At 48.1% G+C, this 26,491-nt stretch overlaps 1 protein-coding gene across 1 annotated transcript in view; it reads right to left on the minus strand.

The window, feature by feature from the left end:
• Positions 1-1,364: 1,364 nt before the first annotated feature.
• The window catches only part of PTPRA (protein tyrosine phosphatase, receptor type, A), a 69,762-nt gene continuing 44,635 nt past the window's right edge, over positions 1,365-26,491 (minus strand). The window contains exons 5-22 of the mRNA XM_009882497.1: positions 19,889-19,973; positions 18,480-18,553; positions 15,776-15,912; positions 13,754-13,844; positions 13,200-13,276; positions 11,984-12,020; positions 10,574-10,671; positions 10,309-10,428; positions 9,216-9,382; positions 8,103-8,238; positions 7,179-7,328; positions 6,963-7,056; positions 5,477-5,553; positions 3,760-3,894; positions 3,240-3,365; positions 2,598-2,749; positions 2,145-2,280; positions 1,365-1,440 (exon numbers count right to left, since the gene is read on the minus strand). Of these exons, the coding sequence (XP_009880799.1) occupies positions 1,366-1,440; positions 2,145-2,280; positions 2,598-2,749; positions 3,240-3,365; positions 3,760-3,894; positions 5,477-5,553; positions 6,963-7,056; positions 7,179-7,328; positions 8,103-8,238; positions 9,216-9,382; positions 10,309-10,428; positions 10,574-10,671; positions 11,984-12,020; positions 13,200-13,276; positions 13,754-13,844; positions 15,776-15,912; positions 18,480-18,553; positions 19,889-19,973 (1,967 nt within the window). The 3' untranslated portion in view covers position 1,365. The remainder of the gene's footprint in view (positions 1,441-2,144; positions 2,281-2,597; positions 2,750-3,239; positions 3,366-3,759; positions 3,895-5,476; positions 5,554-6,962; positions 7,057-7,178; positions 7,329-8,102; positions 8,239-9,215; positions 9,383-10,308; positions 10,429-10,573; positions 10,672-11,983; positions 12,021-13,199; positions 13,277-13,753; positions 13,845-15,775; positions 15,913-18,479; positions 18,554-19,888; positions 19,974-26,491) is intronic.

Here is a 26,491-nt window from a genome sequence, read left to right on the forward strand (position 1 = left end):
AATGGTTTTAAACTGGAAGAGGGTAGATTTAGATTAGGTGTTAGGACGAAATTCTTTACTGTGAGGATGGCGAGACACTGGAACAGGTTCCCCAGAGAAGTTGTGGATGCCCCATCCCTGGAAATGTTCATGGCCAGGCTGGATGGGGCTTTGAGCAACCTGGTCCCCTGACCATGGCAGGGGGGTTGGAACTAGATGATCTTTAGGGTCCCTTCCAACCTAAACCATTCTGTGATTCTGTGATCTCTTGAGATGCTAGGAGAAATAATCTGAAATCTCCTCCAGCATCTAAGGATGGTCCAAGGATGGAGGCAAAAACCTGCAGCACATTGTCAATTTGAGATGGCTACAAAATTTCTCTTTGGCTGTTGTTATAAACCAAGAGGAGGGAAGGGTGCAGTTGGCACTTGGGAAGAGACACAACGGGTGGAACACAGAGCTCGGACAGCGTGGAGCCGCTTTCTTCTCCCGCCAGAGCCCCCAAACCCCACACAGCAGCATCCCTCACTGCTGGGAGCCTGTGGGTACCACTCCCTCCCGGAAGAGACCAGTGGGGATGGCAGGGCCATCATGAGCATCCATTGTGATAACCCCTTTGGCAGGTCTAAAATCTGGCACCAAACGCACGGATGTTTCCTTCAGGGAGCAAAAATCCTTTTGTTTTTCTGTGTTTTTTTGTGTGATTTTTTTTTCCTGGAGTTGAAATCCCAATGGTCGCTGCTACAGTCATTATGGTTTCCAAACCAGCAGCACGTGGTGGCCTGACCCTGAAAGAGGAAACTTTTATGTTTTTTATATAAAAATTAAGATATTTATATATATACACACACACAGACTAAGCTTTTTTTTTTTCTTCTTTTTTTTTTAAGAGCTGACCCACAGAAAAATGTGAAACCATTTCCCTGCAGGTTTGGAAAAGCTTGTGCTTGTGGTGTTGTGGTTTTGTGGTTTTTTTGTTTGGGTTTTTTTTTTTTTCAGATGAGATCCAGGATATCTTTTTCTTCTTTTTTTTTTTTTTTAAAAAGGCTTTACTCCCTCGAGAGAAAAAAAAAGAGATTTACAAACAAAATAACAGCCTGTATCAACTCTCCAGAAGAGAGATGGTATGACAATATTAATCCAAACATCACGCTATTTAATTCCCCAATAAAACATTGGAAAAAAAGGAGCCAACAGTATCTGCACTAACACTTTGCTACATATAAAATCTCCAGCTAATATGAAGCTTATGGTACCAACCTCTAAAACAGTTAAGATATATACACATATTTTTTGGGGGGGTATATTAACAAACAGAATATTACAAAATATTAAAGAAGGCAACTCTTCTGTCATTTGTTTCTGGGCGTGGAATTCTTTTTTTCTTCACTTGAAGTTGGCGTAGTCTGAGAAGGCGTCGATATATTCCTGCACCACCTTGTAGCAGAATTCGTACTGTTCCTGCAGGATTCGGGGAGAGCACAGCATTAGAGCAAGACACACTTGAGACACAATTTGATGTTTCATGAACTGCGGCAAGCTGGGACCAAGCATGGTCAGGTGTCGTCGGCCCAGACCGAGGGCAGGAACCTGATTCCCACCTGTCATCAGGTCCCACCTCTATTGTGCCCTCAAAAACCGGGCTACCCATGCTCCTTGCTGGGGTGCCACCAGCAAAAGAAACTCTGTTTTCCCCTTCCTCTCTGAGGTCCTATTTTGACCCCAAAAATACCTTTTTTAAAATCCCTGAGCATCCTTGCAGACCCCTCTTGCAAGACCTCATCTAGTCTTGCCTGCTCTTCGCCTCTCTGCCACATTGCCTGCCCAAGCCCATGTCACAGCTGCTCCAGGACAGGTTTCCGGGCTCTTGGAGCCCATAAATATGTGGGCTGTAGCTGAGGATGTCTCCAAGGAGGCTCCTTACTGCTTGTGTCAGTGCTCAAGAGGTGCCTTCAGCCAACCTTCAGCCAGCCAAACTCCACTCTTCCAGATGTCCTAACAGGATGGAGAGGCGATAGCTCCTGACCCGTCTCCATCCCTTACTCTTTTATGGAGAGAGAAAACCTTCAACCAAGGAAGTTTTTGCTCAGCATTTTGTCCCCAGCCCACTCCTGCTCAAGTCTGGGGTGGCAGGAAGAGCACGGGGTGTGCTCAGCTGCACTTACCAGTGTCTGCACCATATGCGGCCTCTGTAGTCTTAAACTCTTCACTGTCTGAAAGACGTCAAGAATCCCTTCTGCCTTCACCCTTTCCAGGACAGTGCTCAGTGCACAGAAGGTGCCTGTTCTTCCTGCTCCGGCACTGGCAAAGAGAAACCAGAAGGTAAAGGAAACCGCCTGTCCTGACCATGTTGGCTTTGCTCAGGGGACAATCCACAGGGGAACCACCCAAGAACTGGAGGAGCTGATGGTCCTGCCCCAACCTCTCCTAGTTTAGCTAGGATGTGATCTACAAGGCTGAAGCCTCGTGGCTTAGCTGAGCAGGAAAACTCTGTACCACATCTGCCCAGCCTGCTCCTGCTCAGCCCAAGTCTTCTTTGGTCGAAGACGGACCTTTGACCACCTCCAGAGCAGGTTCCCTTGGAAGAGTGGCAAGCCCCTGCTCCACCCAGGCTTTACCTGCAGTGCACAGTGATCGGGTGGTTGCCAGACTGCTGCTGCTGCTTCTGCACTGCCGCGATGATATTGATCATTCCCTTCCCATCCCCGGGGATCCCAACTTCTGGCCAGCCGTGGAAATGAAACTGCCGAATCTGTCGGCTCTTGTTTTCCTGGTGGAAGAGCACAGCTCGAGGTCAATAAGTTGGTGGGAGACCTGTACCAAGAAACCCACCAGCTCAAGGCTTTGGGGAAACCATCTGCTTAGGAAAGCTGTCCGCTTGTGGAGGGAAAGTATTCCTGTGGTATGGAGCACAACAGGATGTGGGGAACAGGGAGCAGGAGGGAGGCTGAGTGGTGGGCACAGGGACAAGGCAGGAGGATGAGGGCTGCTGGGTGGCAGCAGGGCAGAGGGGCTGGATGAGAAGCAATCAGCAGGACAGGAACCCCCACGGGTGGGAGGTAAGCGCAGGGAAGAGGGTGGGATAGCAGGGGATGGACACTACTTTGGGATGACAGAGCGATGATGGAGCTGAAGATGCAAGAGGGAAAATCCAACACTTGCAAGAGGAATCACAAAGCGCCATGAACATAAGCAAGGGTTAATGACAGCCAACCCAACAGTGCCCAGAGCTCCCCGCAGGGAGAAGGCCAGACTCTTACCCTGGTGTTTGTTACCAGAAGGTCCCGCACCGTATAGCTCTCGCACTCCTCCTCTTTTTTCAGCTCCACAGTGATGTCTCCATAGGATACAGAGCCATCAGATGGCCAGTACTGGGCACACTTCTCCTGAGAAAGCATTACAGAAGGGCACAGGGTAAAAAAAATGTGTTTTTCCTCACAGGCTTGAATGGAAGAAATCTTCTCCTGGGGCTGGCAGCTGCCCAAAGCCAGGTGGGATCCCATGAGCTTACTTTGGAGAGGAGCTGCCTGCTACACCCAAAGGTGCTTTGAGAACTGAAGGTCCAGAGCTGGTTTATTGAACATCTCCCCACCCTCAGTCTACACACAACTGGATTCTTTGCATTAGAAGTAGAGGCTGAAATATATTTCTTGCCAGAGAAGGGGTGAAATAGCACCCAATGCATGTGGCGCTGGCAGTGCCGGGCCCATTGGGAGATTTTAAGGCATCGCACTGATTTATTTTGCTGGTGCTCAAATGCAGCTATCTCCGGGCACTTACCTGGCCTCTCTCCTCCAGCTCTGTTAGCATCACTATGGAACAGGATTTCCACTCCCAGATCATCCTCCAGAAGTCCTCTATCGTGTGCTGCAGCGGTCCTTGGCTGGCGATATAGGAGTCCTTCTGGCGATAACCCTGCAATTTGAAAACAGGGTTAGCAGTGAATCTGCAGTGCTTGGATGCCGAGGCGCCGAGGGTTAGCAGCGGGAGGAAACACTCTTGGACACAGTCAGGTTACCAAGCTCAGTTAAATTTTGGGACCATCATGACTGTCCGTGTGAATAACCACAGCCTGGACAGAGAAACCTGCTCTCACTATGTCCTCGTGCATGGGTATTATCACACCACCGCTTGGCAGCTGAAGTGCCATCAGCCAGCACTTTACTGTGGTAAGACCTTTGTATTTAAAGAAATGCAGCTGGAGGGTGATCGTAACCCCTACACATGCATTGGCCTTATCCATTTGGTGAAGAAAGATTTGGGTGTCCAGCACTCCTAAGAGATGTTGCAAACTGTGAGTGTTGTAGCAAAGCCTTGCCCAAGCTCCAAGTGCTTTGGGTATGATTTTTACTGTGGATTTTTGGAAGAAGTAAGCAAAACTAGATGGAACCAGATGATCTTTAAGGTCCCTTCCAACCCAAACCATTCTATGATCTATGAAAACCAGTAGTAAGTCTGGCTCACTCTGGCTCTTCCGCAACCACAAAGCGCTTCTGTTTCCAAAACCCCTCCGATGTTCCCCTGTGCCCTCGCAGCAGACTGTGACTAAAGATGCTTCGTCATTTGGAGCTTGTCATTTAAGCAAAGTTCAGCAGAGGCAGGAAATTGAATCCTCAACAAAAATTGCTTACGTGACATTTAAGCTTTCTGATCTTGATGCAGAACAAGGCGGCTGCTTCCAGCTGCGTTGTGTTGGATGCTCACGCAGGCAGAGCAACCCGTAGGGACCCAGCAAAGGACATTTCCGGGAGCAATTATTTGGGATGTTATAACTGGGAATATGCTGGTTTTACTGGTTCAATCCATGGCGGGGGGATGGGGGGGCGGGGGGGGAAGAAATCTCTGCCATTAGGAGATGAAAATAGAAATTGGGCTAGAAAAGAGCGGGTCTCTGTTACTCAGTCAGCGCTGGCATCACTGCATGAAGATAAATACTCATACGAGATGTCCCCCTGAAGTCAACAGTATTACTCACGAGAAAAGGATGTGCAATCACTTACCTCCTCCTCAAAGGGAGGAAAGCACTTAACCTCTCTGCCTCACCTCCTCCCATCACCCAGACAGGTATAATGGGATTGACCTGGTTTTTCTCAAGGGTTTTGGGATCCATGTATTGCTCCATTACCTAATCTAGTGGATGTTTTCTGACCAAATGAACAGTGCTGTGTAGCAATCATTTCCACAGCTATATACATCCGTTTCTCCACAGCCCTCATCAGAGCTCAAAGTTGCAGAAGTGAGACCAGGATTTGGGGGGCTCTGCTCAAGCTCCAGCTCTCTTCTCCCATCATCTGTGGGTCACAAGGAAACTGTATATACAGAGGGGGTTTTGGAGAAAGAAACTAGCATCATCTGGTGACACGGAGCAAAGTCAAGTGGAAAGAGCCTTACAAACCCAGAGAAGGAATGTTCTGGGACACATCCTTTCCACAGAAAGCAGCATGAGGTAAAGAGTTTCCACTGGGAGAAGGTGGAAAGAAGATTAAAGAAGACTCACATCAATGAAGGAAGCGTTCACATAGTCCGTGTTCTCTTCACCTCTCTTCACTGGAATGATTACTCGGTTGAACTCATCTGAAACAGAAGCGAAATGATCTGAGTTTTGGGGAACACCTTCAAAGGATGATTCCTTGACAAATATGCATGGCCTTCAGCTGGGAAGTCACCAAGCCCTAGGTGAGAGGACAGAGATATGGAAAGGGGAGCCCTGTGTTTACAGCACCCGACTGGGACAGGAGACTGAGTTCTGCCTTCTTCCATGCCCTAGTTTGGGGAAGGAGAGGGGGATGCTGACAACTCCAGGAGCAGGACCTGCTCAACAAAGGGACTCCCTTCTCCCTCAAGGCAGAAAGCCTCGGCAGCATAAATTTGCTGAGAAGAAAGTCATGGCAAGGACAGACCAGAACGAAAGTAAGAAAGCCTTGGGGGTAATGTTATATTTGGCCATGAAAAACCACCTGCCCTTGACTCTGCCCCGTCACTTCATGTTGTCCCTGCTTGAGGAGTGGGTTGGACCAGATGACCTCCAGAGGTCCCTTCCAACCTCAGCCAGTCTGAGTCCACTACTGTGGGCACAAATGGCTCTGTCTCATCAGCTCCTGAGCGCCCACAGAATCACAGAGTGGTTGAGGTTGGAAGGGACCTCTGGAGGTCATCTGGTCTAAGTCCCCTGCTCAACCGGGACGACCCAAAGCTGGTTGCCCCGGACCGTGTCCAGCTGGCTTTTTAATATCTCCAAGGATGGAGACTCCACAACCTCCCCGCGTAACCTGTGCCAGTGCTCAGTCACCCTCACACTTAAAAAGTGTTTCCTGATGTTCAGGGGGACCCTCCTGTGTCTCAGTTTGTGCCTATTGCCTCTGGTCCTGCCTGGAAAGAGCCTGACTCCGTCCTCTTTGCACCCTCCCTCCAGGTATTTATAGACATTGATGAGAACCCCCCAGAGCCTTCTCTTCTCCAGGCTGAACGGTCCCAACTCTCTCAGCCTTTCCTCAGAGCAGAGATGCTCCAGTCCCTTCATCATCTTCGTGGCCCTTCACTGGACTCTCTCCAGTCTGTCCAGGACTCTCTTGTACTGGGGAGCCCAGCGCTGGACACAGTGCTCCAGGTGTAGCCTCACCAGTGCTGCATAGAGTAGAAGGATCAATTCCCTTGACCTGCGGGCAATGCTTTGTCTAATGCAGCCCAGGACACCACCAGCTGCCTTTGCTGCAAGGGCCCAATGCTGGCTCATGGGCAAGTTGGTGTCCACCAGGACCCCCAGGTCCTTCTCTGCCAAGTTGCTTTCCAGCTGGGTGGCTCCCAGCACATACTGGTGCCTGGGGTTGTTTCTGCCCAAGGGCAGGACTTTGCACTTCTCCTCATTGAGCATCATGAGGTTCCTGTTGGCCCATTTCTCCAGCCGGACTCCTGTCTCTACAACCACCCAAATGGTCCCCTCACCCACCGGGTGTGCTTTCCCCAGGCAGACAAACAAGTCTTACATGGAATTATCTGAAGCACCCTGTTCTTCTTCATGTTTGCTGGCAAGTTGCCTGTTCTCATCTTGTCATTCTGAATTTTGATTGAAGTGAGTTTCTGTAGAAAAGGAATGAAAGCAGAGGCAGCTTTCAGAGCCGGTCCACACCAGGCAAGTTCATGGTGGTCCCCACAGCTCAGCAACATCCAAGCAGATCCAACAGGACAAGAATCATGCTCACCTTGAACTCCTCTTCCAGCCCGTTGCTGCTGGTCCCTGGCACTTTGTTGTAGATCTTCTGAAGGTGGATCTCTAATGAGGTCACCTCCAGCTCCGTGTCACCGTAGAGATAGTGCTCCAGAAGTGCTTGGTATATAAACACATACTGCATCTGCAAGGGTTGCAGGGAGAAGCCATCAGCCTCCACTCCGTGCTCAGTGAGTGCATCCCCAGTGCCTGCGCATATGCTGGCAGCAAACCCACCACCCCACCGCCCACTCATGCTCGCTGAGCACATGGCACCCCTTCGAGACCCCCGAAAAGTGGGTAACAACCTTTGGTTGCTGATCAGGGACAGGGACCTCATTTACTACATGACACAAAGCTGACATGACACAAGACTTTCTCCAAGTCTGAAGAAAAGGAGGTTGAGGGGAGACCTTATTGCTCTCTACAACTACCTGAAAGGAGGTGGTACTGAGGTGGGGATCAGTCTCTTCTCCCAACTAACAAGTGACAGGATGAGAGGAAACGGCCTCAAGTTGTGCTCAGGGAGGTTTAGATTGGATACTAGGAAAAAACTCTTCACTCAAAGGGTTATCAAGCACTGGAATAGGCTGCCCAGGCAAGCAATTGAGTCACCATCCCTGGAGGTATTTAAAAGACATGTGAATGTGGCACTGAGGATGTGGTTTAGTGGCGGACTTGGCAGTGATAGGTTAATGGTTGGACTTGATGATCTTAAAGGTCTTTTCCAAGCTAAATGATTCTATGATTCTATGAAGGGGATTAAAAAGAGCAGGACCCAGCGACAGGCTCACTTGATGCAGCATCCTTCCAAAATGAGGGACGATGATCAACCCGCATGTAGACTTTGCTGCAGGCTGGGTACCGAAACCTAACTCCAGCGAGCAAAGCCCAGACGAGACCGCAGCAGCCCACTTACATCTGTCTGTACCATCTGGCAGCGCTGAGCCCGGATCCGGCTCACGAAGCCATAAACGTCCACCTTCCTCTCTGCGTGCATCATGTCCAGCATGGCATCGATGACGATAAAAGTGCCTGTGCGTCCCACCCCGGCGCTGAAAAAACAGAAAGGACAAGTGGTCAGTGCAGCAGTGTTGGCAATGGGGCCCCTCGTAGAGCGCTCGGGAGTGAGCCAGACGTTTCCCAGCAGTGAGTAAATAGCAAAATCTGTTTTGGAGATGACAGAGATCCCCAGCCTGGTGTTCAGTGTCACCTGGGTTTTGGAGAGAGATGCACACAGCATCTCCAGCAACTGCTGTGACCGGAATGTATGAAGGCATGGGGCAAGGTGAGCCAAAGTAAAATCTGAGCCAGCTATGGCTTCCAGAGTCCTGCGGGCTGCCTGTTCCTATCAGCTGCCTGCTGCTCCTTCCAGTCAACCTCCATCAGGCGAAGGTGTGCCCACAGGGAAGCCTTGTTTCTGTGCTGGTAACTCAGCCATTGAGGAGAATAAGAAAGATGAGGCCAAGCAGATGCTATGGAAAGACAAATCTATTTTGTCAGCTGTCCCCTGAGAAGAAAGCTAGAAAAATGAACTTGGGAGGTTGCACATGTGACCATCTCTGCCTTTAACTGTGGGGCTTTCCCTTACTGAAAGTCTCTGTGGTTTCTCCAGGCTTGCTGTTCTGACTGAAACCACTCCACATGAGGTCAAACACCATGGTCCTCGCTCCCAGGCATGCTGAGTACTGCCTTCTCGCAATAAGGGATGCTGCCCTCTTGTGCCCAGGGCAGTGGAGAGCCAAGGGAGATGCCACCAATGTCCAGTAGTGCTGTTTAGCTTGGCTCACTCAGCATCCAGCTAACCCAAATGAAGACTACTCAACACCATCCCATCGTTGGTTCCAAGAAATTCCTTCAATTCATATACCTTTTTTTGAATGTTTCCATGTGGAACATTCCCATTTAACACAGAAAACTTAAATAAAAATAATAAAAAAGGTCTGACTGAAAAAAAACCCCTTAGTATTAAATATGAGACACTTTCCAAGTCACTCAGGAGAGGCAGAGGTCATCCATGACCAGGACTTACCTGCAGTGCACTACTATTGCTCCTGCATATTGGGGATTACACGTCTTCACCTTCTTCAGGAACTTCAGCATCCCGATGGGGGTGAAGGGGACCCCAAAGTCAGGCCAGCTGGTGAAGTGGAATTGAGTCACCAGGCGCTGAGGCTTCTTGTTCGTGACATCACCGACCTGAAGGAGAAACTTGTATTCAGGTTAATGGTAAATACTCAGTTTTCCCTTCTTTCCCCAAAAGCAAGGGCAGAGAAGGAGCTACAGACCCAAGACTGAGCTAGATGGCTTAAGAAGCAGTAGCCTCTATAAGCTGAAAGAGCACAGACCCAGGCTACAGGGCCAAATTAGTCTCTAAAAGCACGACATTTTAATTGTCCAACATCATATCCCACATCCTAGGGGTGAGAGATGCCAGCCTGGCCTCAGCTGTGGCTCTGACCTGGCAGAAGCTGCCATATGTTGTCCCCAGCAGGCTCAAATAGAAGTCACCACTCTGTCCTTTCCCACAGCTCTGCCCACAGCATCCTCAATTAAAGTCAGGGGAGGAAACCACCCACGTTCAGCCTGTTGGACTAAAGGGTGAGGCTCAGGAGAACACCACTTAGGGTCCAGACAGGTTTTCAATTGCCAGTTCTTCCTTGCCTGCCTCTGAGAGCAGCAGGAAAACAAACAGAGCGGCTAAAACATCCAGAGCCTCCTCTAGAGGACAAGAAAATGTAACAACAGATGGGAAAGCAATCAAAACCAACGCATACGGCACTGGATTTTGTCTCAGCTCAGGGGATAAATCTGATTATTTGCAGGCATTAAGTATCTGTGGGTGAGAGCAGGAACTGATACTGGTAACAGCAAGTGGACTGAATTTCAGCCCTGGCATCCATCAGCTTCCCTGCTCTCAGTACAGCCATGCTGGTACCCACTGGGAACGGGCTCCCAGGTGTTTAAGGTGAGTAAATTCTTAATAGCTCTGGTTAAAAACGGATGCTGGGGGTCACTTCATCCACACTGCTCTCATGGCACCTCAGGAGAGTCGAGGAGCACACCAGTGCCCGTTGGATGCCCAGTGTGGAGAGGGGAGGGATGGGAGACGCAAGTCCCAGCACCTGCTGGATGCAGAACTTTCGCACAGTGTAATCCACCAGGACAGTCACATCCTCCACGGACACTCGGATGTTCCCGTACGTCCAGCAGCCCTGATCCGGCCAGTACTGAGCACACTTACACTGCGGAGAGAGAAAACGAGCACAGGTGAGCTCTGGTCCCTCACAAGCCTGCGACCAGCTCCAAGACATGCCCATGGGCAGGTAATGTGCTGGATTTGGACGAAGTTGGGTTAGATACCAGCCCATGAAGCCTTCTGGCACCTACCTCTTTCCTCTCTTTCAGGTTGGTCACCATGACAATTGTCGCTGTGTTTTGCTCCCAAATCATCCTCCAAAAATCGTTCACGGTTTCTTCCTTTGGTCCTAAGGGGAAGGTAAAAACAAATATGGTCTTTGGGATCAACCGAGACTGAAACCCAGCGTGTGAAGTCACACACTGTGAATGATGCAACACATTTTTTGCCAATAGATGTCAGCACAGGAGGTGTTTTGGTGTCTGGGAATGTCAGCTAACCCAAGGAACAATCCTGTCACACAAGAGCTGGGGCTTTTTGGATATGCTTTATGATGAGGAATTCCATTTTTAGCCCAAGAAGGGGAAATAGGATAAATGGAGCATGGAAATGACTTGCCCAAGTTCACACAGGGATATTGTGGCCATTCCAAGTAGCTTGCAGAAGTCCTCTCCCCAGACCATGTGTTTTAATCATGGGATCCCATTTCAATATAGGACAAGAATAGTTACCTGCTGCTTGCCAGACAAGGAGCTGACTCAACCTAGACCTCCCCTGCCAAGCCTGAGGCTAAGGGCGAGCCAAGAGAATAGCAGAGACAAAGCTTTACCACAGCCTGGTATCGCTGATAGACCTGATCCAGCCTTCCTTCTCCATCAAGAGCCAGGCAAACAGGCAAACTCTCTTGACTTGCAAGTCAAGAGAGTTGGCAGGTGATGTTCTAACCCACTTGCAAGTCAAGAGAGTAAATGCAAACCACCTCCCATGGTCAGACAACCTCCTTTTGCTGACATGAACCTCCCTGCGAGAGGACATCTTGGTTCCAGGGATGTGTTTGGACTGGTACAAGGAAAGCAAGAGAGCTGGAGGGCTATATATGGTGCACGGAAGCTGGTGATATTCTGTCTGGGGGCAGCTAAGCTTGGGAAGACTCGTGATGCTTGTTGCTCTCAAAAGCCGATAGTCCTGCCTCTTGTCTGAAGACCACAGAGAAATTTCTCTCCAAGGGCACAAGCCCACATTCTTGTCTGCTGAGGTTTAAAAAGGAGCAGAAATGAAACCAGATCAGCGTGGTGCTCTCCATAATAACAGATTTGGGGAATTTAAATAAGCAGCTCACTGGCAATATTTCCAGAAATCATGACCACCTACAGCTGTGGGCCGAGGTGAAAGGACAAGGCGCAGGGAAGAAAGGCTTCGACACCGTCCAGCAAATTGGTATTGCACAGGTAGGGCTTCTCTTCGTCCCCCAACACATCCAGCACTGGTCTTTGACTGGGAAAACCATTTTGGGAACAAACTGGGGACCAGCCAAGCCTCCTTTTGACCAGGGGACATCTGCAAGGCACTGTGGTGTGGCTAGATTGGCACAGCTTTGCAGAGCAGAAGGGCCTGAGCCCAACTGCCACGACACAGAGTTACAGGAATAACCAAGAGCTTACCTTGTGCAGCAATGAATTTATTTTTCTCTTGGTACCCCTACAGAGAAAAGGAGAAAAAGGAAGACAAATGAAAGATGAGTATTTGTCTAACACAAGAGTAATGAAATGCATCTACATCATTAATAAACAGCGACATGACCTGCTCTGTTGCTCACTCACCCCATGCAGAAAAGGGGCTGCAGCCTCCAAGGGGAGAAACAGCACTGGCAGAGGGGCACAAATAATGGGAAATCCCTTGGAAAATCCCTGTGCAAAGCTCCCTGCCACGGAGCAACAATTCTCACACTCATGTAATGCAGGAATGACCCCACTTGTTGGCACAGAGCACTAATGAACTGGTAACTAACAACCCTTCTCTTGCAATCAGACCCTGCATCCAGAGTATCACATGAAAATCAGCATTAATCTTTAGGAGACTGGGCTGTTGAACTCATGGGAATTGATTTTGTGTATTTCCTAACAGATATTTATTTATTGCTCAAGTAAGTAAAAAACTTTTTTGGGTCTTACTTTTCTTCATGTGCCTCCATCTCTCTCAAAGTCTACTTCTTCGTATTAACCTTCCAATTTATTCGAGCTATATGGTGATAATCATATAGGACTCATCTCCTCCTGGGAGCAGAGCAGGGCAATGTTGCTTCTATTTTAGCTGGGTTCTTTGACTTCTTTTTCACGCCCTTCCCATGTCCAGCCCAAGCTGGGAAGTACTGATGATTAACCAGCCACACTATCCATCAGCCATTAATCAGAAATCTCCAATTCCTGCAGGAATTGTTTCCAAAGCCCTTCCAAACCAGCCAGCTTGGCTTTGCAGCACCTCAAGGACTGCAAGTGCTTCTCATTATTTTACAAGTGGGGAAAAGAGAGGTGGGAAAAGATGAGACTATGGCAAAACAGCTGAACAAGGGCAAAGCTACAGCTAGAATTTGAGTTCCAGCTCTCACCCTCCTACTCGAGTCACACTCATGTGGGCTTTAGGTGTGGAGCGACGCACAGTGAGCTCTACCATGGCCACACAAAACTTACAAGATCAAAACCTGGTGTAATTTATTGCTCCGGAGGAGCTGGGGAGACGTTAACGTAGGAGGCAGTCTCTTAACTACCCTCTCCCAGGCCCAAGTCACACCCCATAAAGGTCCCACGCTCCTGGTGGCACCAAGCACCCACAGCTGGGGTGCAGCCGGTGGGGATTTCCCCTTCAAATCACAAAACTCACATTAATGAAGGAGGCATTGATGTAGTCAGAATCAGGAACTCCCTCAACAGGAGTCAGGTGAACCCTGGAATGATCATCTGGAGGAAAATTAAAACTTTGCATTAAAAACAACTCCCTCCACATAGCCAATATCTGGTGCAGTGAGAAAGCTAGGTGCTGGAGTGGAGCCCAGGCTCACTGGCTCCCCTGCACACACAAACACCTTCATGCCCCCAGATTCTTGCCTAAGCCTGGAGAGGTGCTAGACCTCATCCAAGGAAGTTTTTCTTCTGCAGAGTGCGTGCATTTGAGGAAGTCCCTGAGGCAGCCCACCGCCCCATGCCACCAGGCAAGAGCTGGCCATTTTGGCATTTCCCATTTAATTTTCCATGACCTCCTGGCTGCTGACAGCTTCAGGGAGCTCCTCCTAGTAAGTACTTAAAGCTAAAGCAGATGCAGCCACCTATCTGGGAGGTGAAATGAGCCCAACCATGTCCTTGCCCATCCCAAACCAGAGCCTTGGCAGCAGCACCGGCCATGCTCCCCCCCCACACCCAATGTGCTCTGATACCTACAGGGCAGAATGTTCACGTATCTGTTCTTCTCCTTGTTCTCCTCCTTGGAAGCAGCTTCACACGTGGCCTGTATGGGACATGCTGGGAGAGCCTGCAATGGCAGAAAAGGGGGCGTTCCATGATGTTCTTACTTATGGCACAGCAGTAACCACAACACAACCGGCACGTCGGTGCATGCTGCATCTGAGCATCCCATGAGGGGGTTGTCGCCCTTTGCTGGCCTCCAGGAGGTAGGTGAGCAGCAATCCCTTGTCCACCTGCCCCTTCGGACATGTCCCCACCACCCACACCCCTCATCTACCCTCCAGCACCAGCTCCTTGTTCCCTCCAAGCTCAAGGGGACCATTTAAATAGCCTGGGCTGGACCAGAGAGAGCAAATCCCTTGTGAAACGTGGTATCTGGAATCTCGGGACCCATGAACACGAGGTGGCAGCAAAGCCTCTGACACCAAACCCACCAGCCCAGCAATCAAGGAGCTCGTTTCTGCCCACAGACGCTCCTGCTGAGATTTCCTCCGCTAACAGTGATGCTAATGGTGACCCGACTAAAGCCCCCATTGCCCAAGAACACCCAGTGATGGGAAGGAGCACCCATGCAGGGAGTTATTCTTCATCCAGCAGTGCCAGGGACATTTGGGTTGGGGGGTGCTGGGGTCACAGGCAGCTGGGTTTCACGCTTGAGCACGGGAGGTGCTTCCCCAGCACCGTTATTCCACATCCTCTTTGAATAGTGAAGAGGATGAGAACATATTGGAGGTATTCGCCACCTCTTTCTCCAGCTGGCAGGAGAGACACGCTTCGGGATCGGAAGCCTTCAGGGCAATCAAGTATTTATAACCTGAAAAATTCCCCTCCCTGGGCATCCATTGCACCTATTTAGTTTCACTGAAGCACAGCCAGGAAGGGTATCAAGTTGTGCAACAGCTGGAGAAAATTGAGTGGCTTTCTATTTTTCTTCTCATCATCCTCATATTGCCATATTGCGCCTTGAACCTAAGGCTTAATGTATTCGCAGGTGACATCTTTGCAGTGTGGACAACCAGATCAACAGTGGGTTTTCTTTTGTTAATTAGGCTGATGGAGAGTCCAGGCAGTTCAGCAACTCCTACGTTACATGCTGTAATACTCCAGCCAGTTATTTAACTTTGTCCCCTACCTCATTACTGCTCTGCCTATTTTTGTATTGCCGAGGTGAAACAGGTTTATTGTCACAAGAACGTGCAGAGCTCAGCAATGTCAGGAAGAGGTTGTAGCCATCTCAGAAGAGATGCTCTGGCATCGTGGGATAAGCACAATACTGAAAATATTACTCACTGCCGAAGGCCAGCTGTTGTCCTATAAACTGCCATCATTCTGTTTCAGGGTTAACAGTTCATTGAAATAAATGGAGTAATTTCTATTTCTCTGTCAGAGCTCTTGTTCTGGCTGCTTGCAGATTTAAGACAATGACATGTCACACCTTGACACGCCAGTCATTTTGGCAATGCTTCCCTTGTAGCCATGAGGACTGGCAAGAGGGAGACAGTGCCTGGGAGGAAAGTAACAGGCAGGGAAGCTCTGGAAAACCCCAAGGCATCCAGGACACCTCCTGAACCCAGAAAAATGTAACCCTGTAGTGCCGCTTGCTAACAAACCTCTGCTTTCTGTAGTGAATATGAAGGGTAGTGGCTTGGCCACCATCACAGCATATTTAGGACCAGAATCAGTCCTCCCACCTTGCATCCCTTTGAGAAACCCCTGAAGACTGGGCAGACCACCGTTCCCTCCATGAAGCTCCCAGACAAGCTCTTCTGAAGCATGGCATCCAGCACCAGCACAGTTATTTTATTGACTCAATTACCCCCTGGGTTGATGTGCCATCCCTAAGCTGAGTACCACTGCACACTGCAGCTCCTCTCTGATGCACCAGCCGTTTTGTCCCTGCTCTACAAAGTGAGACCCGTTTTTTCCCCCACTGTGTGTCGGAAGCTCAATGCTGACAGCAGCCTGTGGGATTTAAGGGCAAGAAGCAAATGGACTCACGTTGAACTCCTCCCGAAAGAGCTTGTTGTCATCTGCCATCCGGCGGTTGATCTCCTCTTCCAGCTTATCAACAGGCAGAGGTGGGTATTTACGGTTGGTGCTGGGGGACCGGGCGAGCAGCGGCATGCTCTGAGGCTCTGCAACGACACCCAAGCATCAGAAGTGCCCACCCAGTTGCTCCTCGTGCCCAGCATTCATTCATGCCCAGGTGGGCACAGGGACCTCACACACCCTGGGCCGTCTGCTTTTAGGGCCACCTCGCATCCTCACTATCCCAAGTCCGACAACCCCATGCAATGCGACAGGCTGGGGGAAGAGTGGCTGGAAAGCTGTCTGGCAGAAAAGGACCTGGGGGTGTTGGTTGACAGCTGGCTGAATATGAGCCAGCAGTGTGCCCGCTGGCCAAGAAGGCCAATAGCATCCTGGCCTGTATCAGGAACAGTGTGGCCAGCAGGACTAGGGAAATGATCATCCCCCTGTACTCGGCACTGGTGAGGCTGCACCTCAAATACTGTGTTCGGTTTTGGGCCCCTCACTACAAGGAAGACACTGAGGTGCTGCAGCGTGTCCAAAGAAGAGCAATGAAGCTGGTGAAGGGTCTAGAGAACAAATCTTATGAGGAGCAGCTGAGTGAACTGGGGTTGTTTAGCCTGGAGAAAAGGAGGCTCAGCGGAGACCTTATTGGTCTCTACAACTACCTGAAAGGAGGTTGTAGTGAGGTTGGCTAAAGCCCAATCTCTTTTCTCAAGTAACAAGTGACAGGATGAGAGGAAACAGCCTCAAGTTGTGCCAGGGGAGGTTTAGATTGGGTATTAGGAAAAATTTCTTCACCGAAAGGGTTGTAAAGCATTGGAATGGGCTGCCCAGGGAAGTGGTTGGGTCACCATTCCTGGAGGTATTCAAAAGACGTGTAGATGTGTTGCTTATGGACACGGTTTAGTGGTGGACTTGGCAGTGTTATGTTAACAGTTGGACTCAATGATCTTAAAGGTCTTTTCCAACCTAAATGATTCTATGATTCTAAGTCATCAATATTGGGGGATGAAGACCACCTCACTTTGAATTTGGACTTCGCCCTCACTCACATGGGAAGTTTGGCACCATCACCATGACATAACTCCCAGGTGGACACAGCGAAGGTAGCTGTTGCTTGTGGTTCCTCAGTGAAACCGAGAAAGGCCCTGCGAGGGTTATACCAACACAACTGAGAGTTTATGAAGTTCACACCTTCACTTACAGCAATGTAAAACTTGGTCAGGGAAGGTCTTAGCTGCCAACATTAAAAAAAAAAAGTGCTGATTTTAAGTTAGCACTTGCTCCGAAGGTGTTTGTTTTATGTGGAGGGAGCTCAGAAGAAGAATCTGAACCAAGTCTGAGAGGTGGTGGTTCCTCTTCAGCTCTTCTTTTGGTGCCTACATATGGACAGAGATGCCCAACTTCAGACCCTCAACGGCCAGCTCTGGCTCAAAGCCAGAAAATGAGACAAGCTCAGAGACAGAAGAGTTTACACATTACACCAGGCTTGCACAAGACTTTAAAATTGCATTTATGCATCTTTAAGAGGTTCAAGAAGGTTTTTATAAAGAAAAACCAGTGTATTCCCTGCATTATCTCAGACATATTAGTTCAGTGCCTACAGTTAGCATGAAGATTTGCATGAAAGTTTTAATCAGCCATCATCGGAATTTGAAAGGGTAGATGGATATTTAATTATTCCTCAAAGATGTGTTTTTTCAAAAAAGGTTCTTATTTGAGTCAAAGAGATATTGTGAGAATTCAAGAGGAATGTGAGTAGTTTGGTGTTGGAAGTGATCGTACATTTTAATATTAACCACTTGAGGGCAAACATTTTGTCACTGGAATGAATGTTGGGAAATAAATTTTCATTCTATATAAGTTTGTCAAAATCATGGAAAACAGAGAAAGTTCAGAACAACAAATAAAAATGTAGATGAAAAAGTACTTTCCTACAAAAATATGAGGTGGGAGAACAAAGCTGTGGCCTCCAGCCCACTGAGTCCTCAGGTACTGTCATTGCACTGGGCTCAGACTGTGACAGTGCCACATCCACGGGCTTTCCTGGACTTTTACAGGTCTGCCTTCTGATGTATAATATTTATATTATGCTGGTGTATCCATATTTATTCTGGTGTATAATATTTATTTTATTCCCACCAGGAATAATATAAATATACACTCAGGAGTGCCTTCGTATGCTGTTCCAAGACCATACTTAAAGAGAACACCACCTTCCTTTTCCTTTTTATACATTTCCAGCAAACCACCTCTGCAACACAGTATTTGGTGAGCTTGTTCCCATTTCCATTCAAGCTGGCCAGTAAAAGATGCCACTGGGTATGACACTGGCCACATGCTCAACAAGTCACACACGTCTCATTGCCATGTTGGAAGGAATGGGAAAGGCAGAATGGTTAGCAAACCAATCTGGGTAGCTCTGCACTGCCCAGCGAGCCGCCCTGGAGGGCATAAACTAAACCTGCTTTTGCCACTTCAAGGGTTTTATGACATTTTTAACAATTTTTAGGAGAATTGCTGGCTGATTCCAAGCAGGGGAAAAAATAAAAACCTAAAAGATTCTGTTGTTAGTCTGAACATTTGCATTGACCTGTTTTGATCTGAACCAAGCTTATTCCTTCTGTAAGATGCATTTTTGCTCCGCATGTGACACCGATGTGGGCCTTACCTGCATCATCTGTCCGGCCATTGGACAATCGAAAGGAGTTGGAGTGACTCCCTGCTTGCTTGTATTTCTTGAACCTACCGAAGACAAGAGAGTGGAGAAAGTCAGTAGCTACCCACCAAGAAGCCCAGGTTACCCTCTGGACGAGGGATACATCCACAAAGGGCTTTCCTCTCTTTCTTATGGCTTGATGAACTAGCTGGTGGGTCCAAGAGTCTTCGGGACCTCTAAACTCCTGCCTATGGGTGTAACTTTTAACTGACCACGTCTGGAAGGGCTGCAGGAGACCAGAGCAAGTTGAAAGCCAGGAGGAGAAGCTTTAAGGCTGCTTTTACGAAGGACACCCCAAGGAGTTCCTGCTCCACAGGCTGATTCAGCAAAGCACATAAACCTGAGGTTGATCCATTCTTCTGCAGCAAAGCCCTTCTCCACGTGCTTTTAACTTGAAGCAGATGCTTGTGCTCTGTTTGCCTGAAGTTGAGGGTTTTGCTGAATCACCGGGCAGGAGGCGGTGAACAGAAACCCTTTTTTTAAGGGCTGGAAGCCAGGTGGGGAGGACTTAAACTCTGCTGCCGCTGAACTCCTGAGGCAAAACTCTCCATCAGGTTCACCACTGCGAGGGCAGGCCTGGAGCCAGGAGACAAAGGGAATTTTTCCACTGCTAAGGAGAGAGCTTTTTCTTTTTTTTTCTTATTTAATCACCAAATTGTTGAGTAAATTAAAATGTTTACTGCAGGTGAATAAACACTCTCTTCTAGGTGAGCAGATATGCACTCAGGAGCTGGGAATGCTACATTTGAGCGGCCCAGATGCTTGGATTTTTTTTGAAAATGGACCTAAAAAAGCCTTTGTTATGTTATAGTTCCAGCTACAGCATCGCTTAACACTCCTAACAAGATCCAGTCATATGCCACCTTGCAGTGGACGATGCACAGGTATGACATGCAGGTTTGGTACCCAAGGCTGAGCTTGGCTCTGGATGCTGGACCACGTTCGATATCAAGATGGGAATGCAGGAATAACACCCCTGGTTATACATGCAAAGGACTTTCCGGGTCAAGAGCTGTGTTCAGCTTCCCTGAACTCAATCCAACACCCTCAGCCTTGTAAGTAAACCTTACCTGCTTTTTAACTGCACTGATATGACTTCAGTTTATTCTATCCCACTAAATATGACATTTTCAGTAGCAGAACAGGCATTACCCCACACAAGGATCAGCTTTATAGAGAATGGAATAAGGACCATTTACTAAATAACCACAAACATAATTTTCATTATCCTTACAGGTTTCCTTTTAAAACACTGCCTGTATCAGCCTTTAGCTTAGGAAACAGCACAAAAGGCTTATTCCTGTCCATTCAGTAATTAATTTCTGTCAAACAAGGGAAGTCAGCATTAAAGTATCTCTTACCTTAACATATACAGCACAATAATAATAAATACTATGACTAGAAGGGAAGACAGGGCCACCATCACAGCTATAATTGGAGTCTCGTCTGCAATAGGAAAAGAACGATGTGGTTATTAACAGCGAAAAACATCCAGTGCCGTCATTTAAAAGGGCAGAGCTCTAAAATTTCTGCTTACAAAATAATAAAATAGTAATAGTAATAATGATGATAGTAGGAGTAGGAGTAGTAGTAATAGTAGTAATAATAATAATAATAATAATAATGGTAAGGTTACATTTCTCCAGTCTGACAGTGAAGACATACATGACCTGAGCGAGCACCATTTATCTCAGACACTCTGAGGATAGATTAAATCCTGTAACCACGATTCAAGGCACCACAATCTTCTCTAAGAGTTGTTCACTGTGAAATTGTGACCTTGCAGATGAAAATGGCAATTGAGAAAGTTGTAAGCGGGCTATTTTAGGGGTTTCTTCTCCACAATTGAACGTGCCCATGGTGGCTCACCAGCCACTGGTAGAAGTTTGCTCTGTCACCTGAGGATCCACAAAGTCTTCTGCCTGAGATATAAAGATCCACATGAGAAGTTTCTAACAGGTCTACGAGTTTGGTATAACACGATAAGGAACCTTACATTAAAATAGGTGAAAACTGTGGCTTTTGTAAGATCACATGGATAATAGATTTGTAAAACTGTCATGACTGTCATGACAAGGAAAACTGTCATTTCCTTGTCAAATAGGACGAGAGGACAATGCTTCACGGTGCACCTGAGCTCTGAACACCTTCAGGCTGACGTTTGCTGGATAGGTTCAGGGCTACTGAGCTACTTATCGTCTGCCGGGCTCATCACAGAGAGGTGGCTCCTGCTGGGATTTTTTTCATAGAATAGTTTGGGTTGGAAGGACTTCCAAAGATCATCTAGTCCAACCTCCATTATTTCTCTCATTTCTCCCTGGAAATACTGAGTTTAGAGAGGAGGTGCTGTTAGACAACCCATCATGCACGCTCTGCACCACAAGGCCACCAAGTATGAACTAATTTGTCTCGTTTCATTGTTCACTCCCTCGCAGATGCTTCTCAAGGGCAGGCACCACACAATTCCCTTACAAACACACTTAGATTAGCCATGTCTGAAGCGTTCCCATCCTCTGGGACCCACAACAGCTTTTTTTTTTTTTTTTTTTAAAAATAAGCCATTTGTAACTTGGCCTGGAAGTCAGTGAAACAGTGGCCGGCACAAGCAAATTACCCAGACGGCGTTAGAAGCCAAGCAACGCTAACCAGATAGGAAAAGAGCCCTGAAGGGCAATTTTTCAGATAAATGTGGATGCCAGCGACGCCAGCTGGGGATATTTTTATTTTCCCTCAGTTTGCTCAATCTGCACGGGCCACCACACCGTGTCTACAGGCCTTGGTCCCCCGAGACCGCAGGGCATGACCCCCTTTCCACCTTCTGTGTATCCATTTCCCTGCCAGGGCGGATTCCTGCTCTACGTGTCTCCGCAATTTCAGCCAGCAGATTTTCTTATGTGGGATTTATTCTGTCTGTCTCTGACTCCTGAGCTACCAAGGGACCCTCTGGTTATATCTCTGCATTTGTCCCTCTGTGGTTGTGAGGTCTAGAAATGCTATTCCGACCAAAAGATATGATTTTTGTGTAATAATTTGAAGTCAATGATGTGGTATGGCAAATAAAACCATGAAATCCTTCCAGCTTTGCATGTCTTTGTTCTTTCCATCTACTGTCCTCATGTATTGGCATCTCCCCCAGCCAAGCACCAAAAAGCCAAGGAATTTATTGGGAGGCATTTCTGCCTCCTGCCTGCTTGGTAGTTGCTTGAGCCTTTAGCATTACCTATCATGAGGCTTTCCAAAAGCAAGACCAGGAAGGCAAAGCAATGACAGAGCATCTTAGCCCAACCACAGCCAGCCCTTGCCTCTCCTCTAACGTGCTTCTCGTTGAGCCTTCTGACTGTAACCCTCATCACCATCCTGGCTGCGGGAGGGTGTCCTGGTTTGAGCAACACAGGACTAATTTCTTTTCTAATGCTTGGGAAAACTGCACTTTTAGAAGACTCCAGTATTTGAATTTGTGAAAATATTTACTGTATAGCCAGCTATGGTTGGTGGGTTTCAAGGTCTCAGTGTTTTTGAATCAGCCAGGTGCAGCGATGAGGAGGAGCGAGACCCGGGCACTTGACCCAAGCTGGCCAACAGGGTTATTTTGTACCATGAACGTCACATTCAATATAAATAAGAAAGTTTGCTGCGAAGTTTTCTCTCCCTTGATGGCTGCGATCCTGAGAACTTTTTGCCTTGGTGCCGGACCCCTGAGGCCTTCCCTTCCTCCCAAAGCTGTAGCGTCGCAGTGTCTGGCATTTGCTCTCCACTGCTGGGAGCGCACAGCTTCTTACCGATAGAACTGGCTGAGTATAATTCTTGTATACTTTATATTGGTATTGGGATCAATATTGGTTCTTTAGTATTATTAACGTTAATTATCTAGTCTTATTCTATTAATTTTTTTTTTCCCTTGTTTTTTTCTGATTCCCCTTTCTGGGTGGGGAGGGGTCATCGGGTGAGAGAATAACTGTCTAAACGGCAATAAATCGTTGTGGGTTTCTCAATCCATAACAGAGGGGAAGGTGATAAAGCCTGCAGTGCCATGCCCCCACTACGCATCGTTGGACCATTTCTCCTGCCTTGGCTAGATCTAAGCTCAGCCTAACTGGTGTTGAGCCAGGCAGGGGCCACTGCGGCAGCGCCGGTTGGCAGGAAAACTGATTTACGGGCAGGGGTTTCGGCAGGGGTGCCACTGGCAGCAGGATGCAGGGAGCCTGGGGCGTTCTTTGGGGTTTATTTTTGCAGTCGTTCTTCCGACACATCTGGCTGGATGAGTTAGAGCTTTTCCACTGCGGCCACTAACTGCTGGCGTGCTGCCTGGCCCACCCAGCAAAGCCCAGGCAGGAAACAAGCTGGAGGGTCCCCAGCCAGTCCCTCTTTCCCCAGCCAGCCCTGGTGAGCGATGGGATCCCCGCCTCCACAGCTCCCATCCTGCTCGAGCCTTGGCCTTGGGGGTTTCATGCTTGCAATCTACATGGAGAAGGGATAAGGACTCAACCCTCTGCTTCCACAGACCTGCAGTGCTGGAGCACCCACCTTGGTCCACAGCCTGGAAGGCATCGGGATCCTTAAATCTTGTCCTATGTGCTATATAGGGGTCTGTAGGCTGTCCCCTATACATCACACAGACCCAGGCACAGCCACATGACAGAGAGGGACAGGGCTGAGCAGCCCTTCTTGCTCATCGCTGTCAATGCCTGCCCACAAAACTTGAGTCAAATCAAGCAGACAAGAAACTATGGGATCATAAACAAAAAAAATGGGGGTAAAAGAAATGCAAGCAAAGATGTAGGGTCAATATTTCTTAAATAAAACACCCAGCATATAAGATACGGAGCTCCTGGAAAAGCAAATCCTGCAAAGTGGTTGCAGAGGGGGAGCAGAGCAGAAGCAAGAATTTAAATCCTACCTCTTAGATCCCAAGCAGAGTTTAAATCACAGGCCAGCTATGTTCCCTGCAAACATCACAAAGAACCTGCAGGAGCAGATCTGTGATGCAACCTCTATTTGTTTTCCTGAAATATATCCTTCCTGGTCATATTTGGGAGGTGGAAGAAGAAGCCACACCAGACATCGCAGCTCAGGATAAACCAGTGAGTGTATTCACAGAACACCTTAAATTAATCCCTCAGGACCATGTTGCACACATGCACGTGCTTTGCTTGGGACAAGGCCAGACTGTCATTGTATGCCACTCGGCAGAGGGTCCTCTGGACCTATCTCCTACAAGGTGCTACCATGGCAGTGAGAAGCTTTGGGAGAGGTAAGCAACGAGCCAGAGGATCCTCCTGAGCTCCAGGTCTCTCTGCTGCTTTCTGTCCATCTAGTGGGATACAGATGCATTATTTCAACCCGTCCATAGGGAAACTGGAGAGGGTTTGTTGCCTTCTTTCTTGAAATCATGTCTAGATGCCTTTTGGAAGGTAGGCAAGGCCCTTTCTGTGCCCATGTGAACCTCATGAACTTCAACAAGGCCAAGTGTAAGCTCCCGTACCTGGGTTGGGGCAATCCCCAGGATCAGTACAGGGGATGAAGGGATTGAGAGCAGCCCTGAGGAGAAGGACTTGGGATCCCGGTGGGTGAAAAATTGGACATGAGTCAGCAACGTGTGCTCACAGCCCAGAAAGCCAACCATATCCTGGACTGCATCAAAAGAAGCGTGGCCAGCAGGTCGAGGGAGGTGATACTGCCCCTCTACTCCACTCTGGTGAGACCCCACCTGCAGTACTGTGTCCAGCTCTGGAGCCCTCAGCACAGGAAAGACACGGACCTGTTGGAGCATGTCCAGAGGAGGGCAACAAAAATGATCAGAGGGCTGGAGCACCTCTCCTGTGAGGACAGGCTGAGAGAGTTGGGGTTGTTCAACGTGGAGAAGATAAGGCTCCAGGGAGATCTTATGGGGCTTTCAATACTTAAAGGGGGCTTATAAGAAAGATGGAGACAGGTTTTTTTAGCAGGGCCTGTTGCAATAGGACAAGGGACAACAGTTTTAAATTGAAAGAGGGTAGATTCAGACTGGACATAAGGAAGAAGTTTTTGACAAGGAGGGTGGTGAAACACTGGCACAGGTTGCCCAGAGAGGTGGTGATGCCCCATCCCTGGAAACATTCAAGGTCAGATTGGATGGGGCTCTGAGCAACACGATCTAGTTGGAGATGTCCCTGCTCATGGCAGGGCGGTAGGACTAGATGATCTTTGAAGGTCCCTTCCAACCCATCCTGTGATTCTATGGTGCAACCATCAGGCAATCCCTTCAGGAAGTGGCACACCAGGAGGTATTAGTGTCTCTCCAGCAAAGGATCAGGGTCTTCTGCTTACTGAAATAACTGCTTTATCCATCATACCAACTCTTGGCATGGAGCAGAAGGCAGGGCATTTCTCATCCACACTGCCCCACCGGGAAGGGATCTGTCTTGCTGATACATCCCCACGGCTGTCTCAGATGTGGAGCTTGAGCCTGGAGCATGGCATCACCCCTTGAACAGGTAAAGTCATAAATATACGTGCAGCTTTAGTCTCTTCCCCCTGGGGAAAGCAGGCAAGATTTTTTAGCGAGCCTGCCAAGGACGCCTGAGTTAGCCTCTCCCTTCCAGACCTGTGAAGGGATTAAACTGTCTTGTTAGCAGCTGAAGCACAAAAAGAACTTATGGATGCCCTAAAATGCCACAGTCGCTAAAAGGGGATGGGGAAGGACTTGCAGACACTGTGAGAGTTGGGTGCTGCTGGGAAAAGCAAACCACTAATTTCCATCAGTCTGACTTCAGGAAAACTCCCCTTCTGACCCCAAATCAGAAGACCAGGGTGAGCAGAGCCACCTGCAAATATCCTTCCACTCTGCCCTGCTTGACACCAACACTTCAACACGGGCAGCTCCATCGCCCAACAGCTCCAAAGCTTGCAGAGATCTCTTCTGCCAGTGCTGATTTGGGGGGGGGATGGAAATAAAAGGGCTACTTTTTTCCTGCAAGAGTTGTAAATAATCAGTTGTCAAAGTGTACTTGGTGGTTGAGATACACCATGGCAGGTGGTTTCACATGATAGTACGAGTGCCAGCAATAAGAGACAAAAGATCTTCACTAATTTAGATAAAAGTACTTTTCTGCTCCTTATCTTCAAAATAACCCTCAATCAACATTTTGTTAGGAAACTTTTAATTTTGCAATATCATTGCAAATATCCCCCCAGAATAATCTTCCAAGTCACGGGTCTTGGAAAACATTAATTAATATCAACAGTAATATTAATATTAGCAATGTTAATATTAATATCATTAGGAAGTCAGATTTTTTCCCATTTTTTCTTTCTGTGCTCTCCGGAGCAGGGATGGACAACAGCAGAGAGCACAAAACAACAGCTAAGCCATGCCAGATCCAAGGGAATTATGCAGAATAGTTCTATACCTTAATCATTATTTTAAATGCATTCCCTCGGACCTGCGTCCCTTTTATTTCCTCTGTGCAAATGTGTACTGACAGTAACTATTGCAGAGCATCTGTCTTTTCCTCTATACCATCAGTGGGATGGTGCGGGTTTGGCAGACCAAGCAGTGCAAAGCAGATTGCCATGGAGTTTACAAAGCTGAAACACCCATCAGAGCAATGATGAAAACACACATAGGAAGAGTGTTTCTATAGGTAGCAACCAGACCGGCTGTACCTCTGCTCTACCCGCTCCTATAGTGCTAAAGCAAGGCGTAATTGCAAATATTCTGGTAGCGATGCCAGTTCTCAGAACTGAGAGATGGAAAAATGCGCCTAAGTGCTATTATCTTACAAGAAATGGATTTGTGCTACTGTTTGCCAACAGAATTAATAATAATAATAATTATTCACATAATTTGCAGAATGGGTCCAGATCAAATACGGTAAGTCACGGTCAATACAGACAATTCATAAGCAAAGAAAAGAAGGAAATTTCTTGAATGGCTTCTTAGACTTTGGTCACCCAACTCTAGGGACAGTAATGCTGATATTTTC

Source organism: Charadrius vociferus, unplaced genomic scaffold, assembly GCF_000708025.1.
Source record: "Charadrius vociferus isolate BGI_N301 unplaced genomic scaffold, ASM70802v2 scaffold213, whole genome shotgun sequence".
In the NCBI taxonomy this organism is placed as follows: domain Eukaryota; kingdom Metazoa; phylum Chordata; class Aves; order Charadriiformes; family Charadriidae; genus Charadrius; species Charadrius vociferus.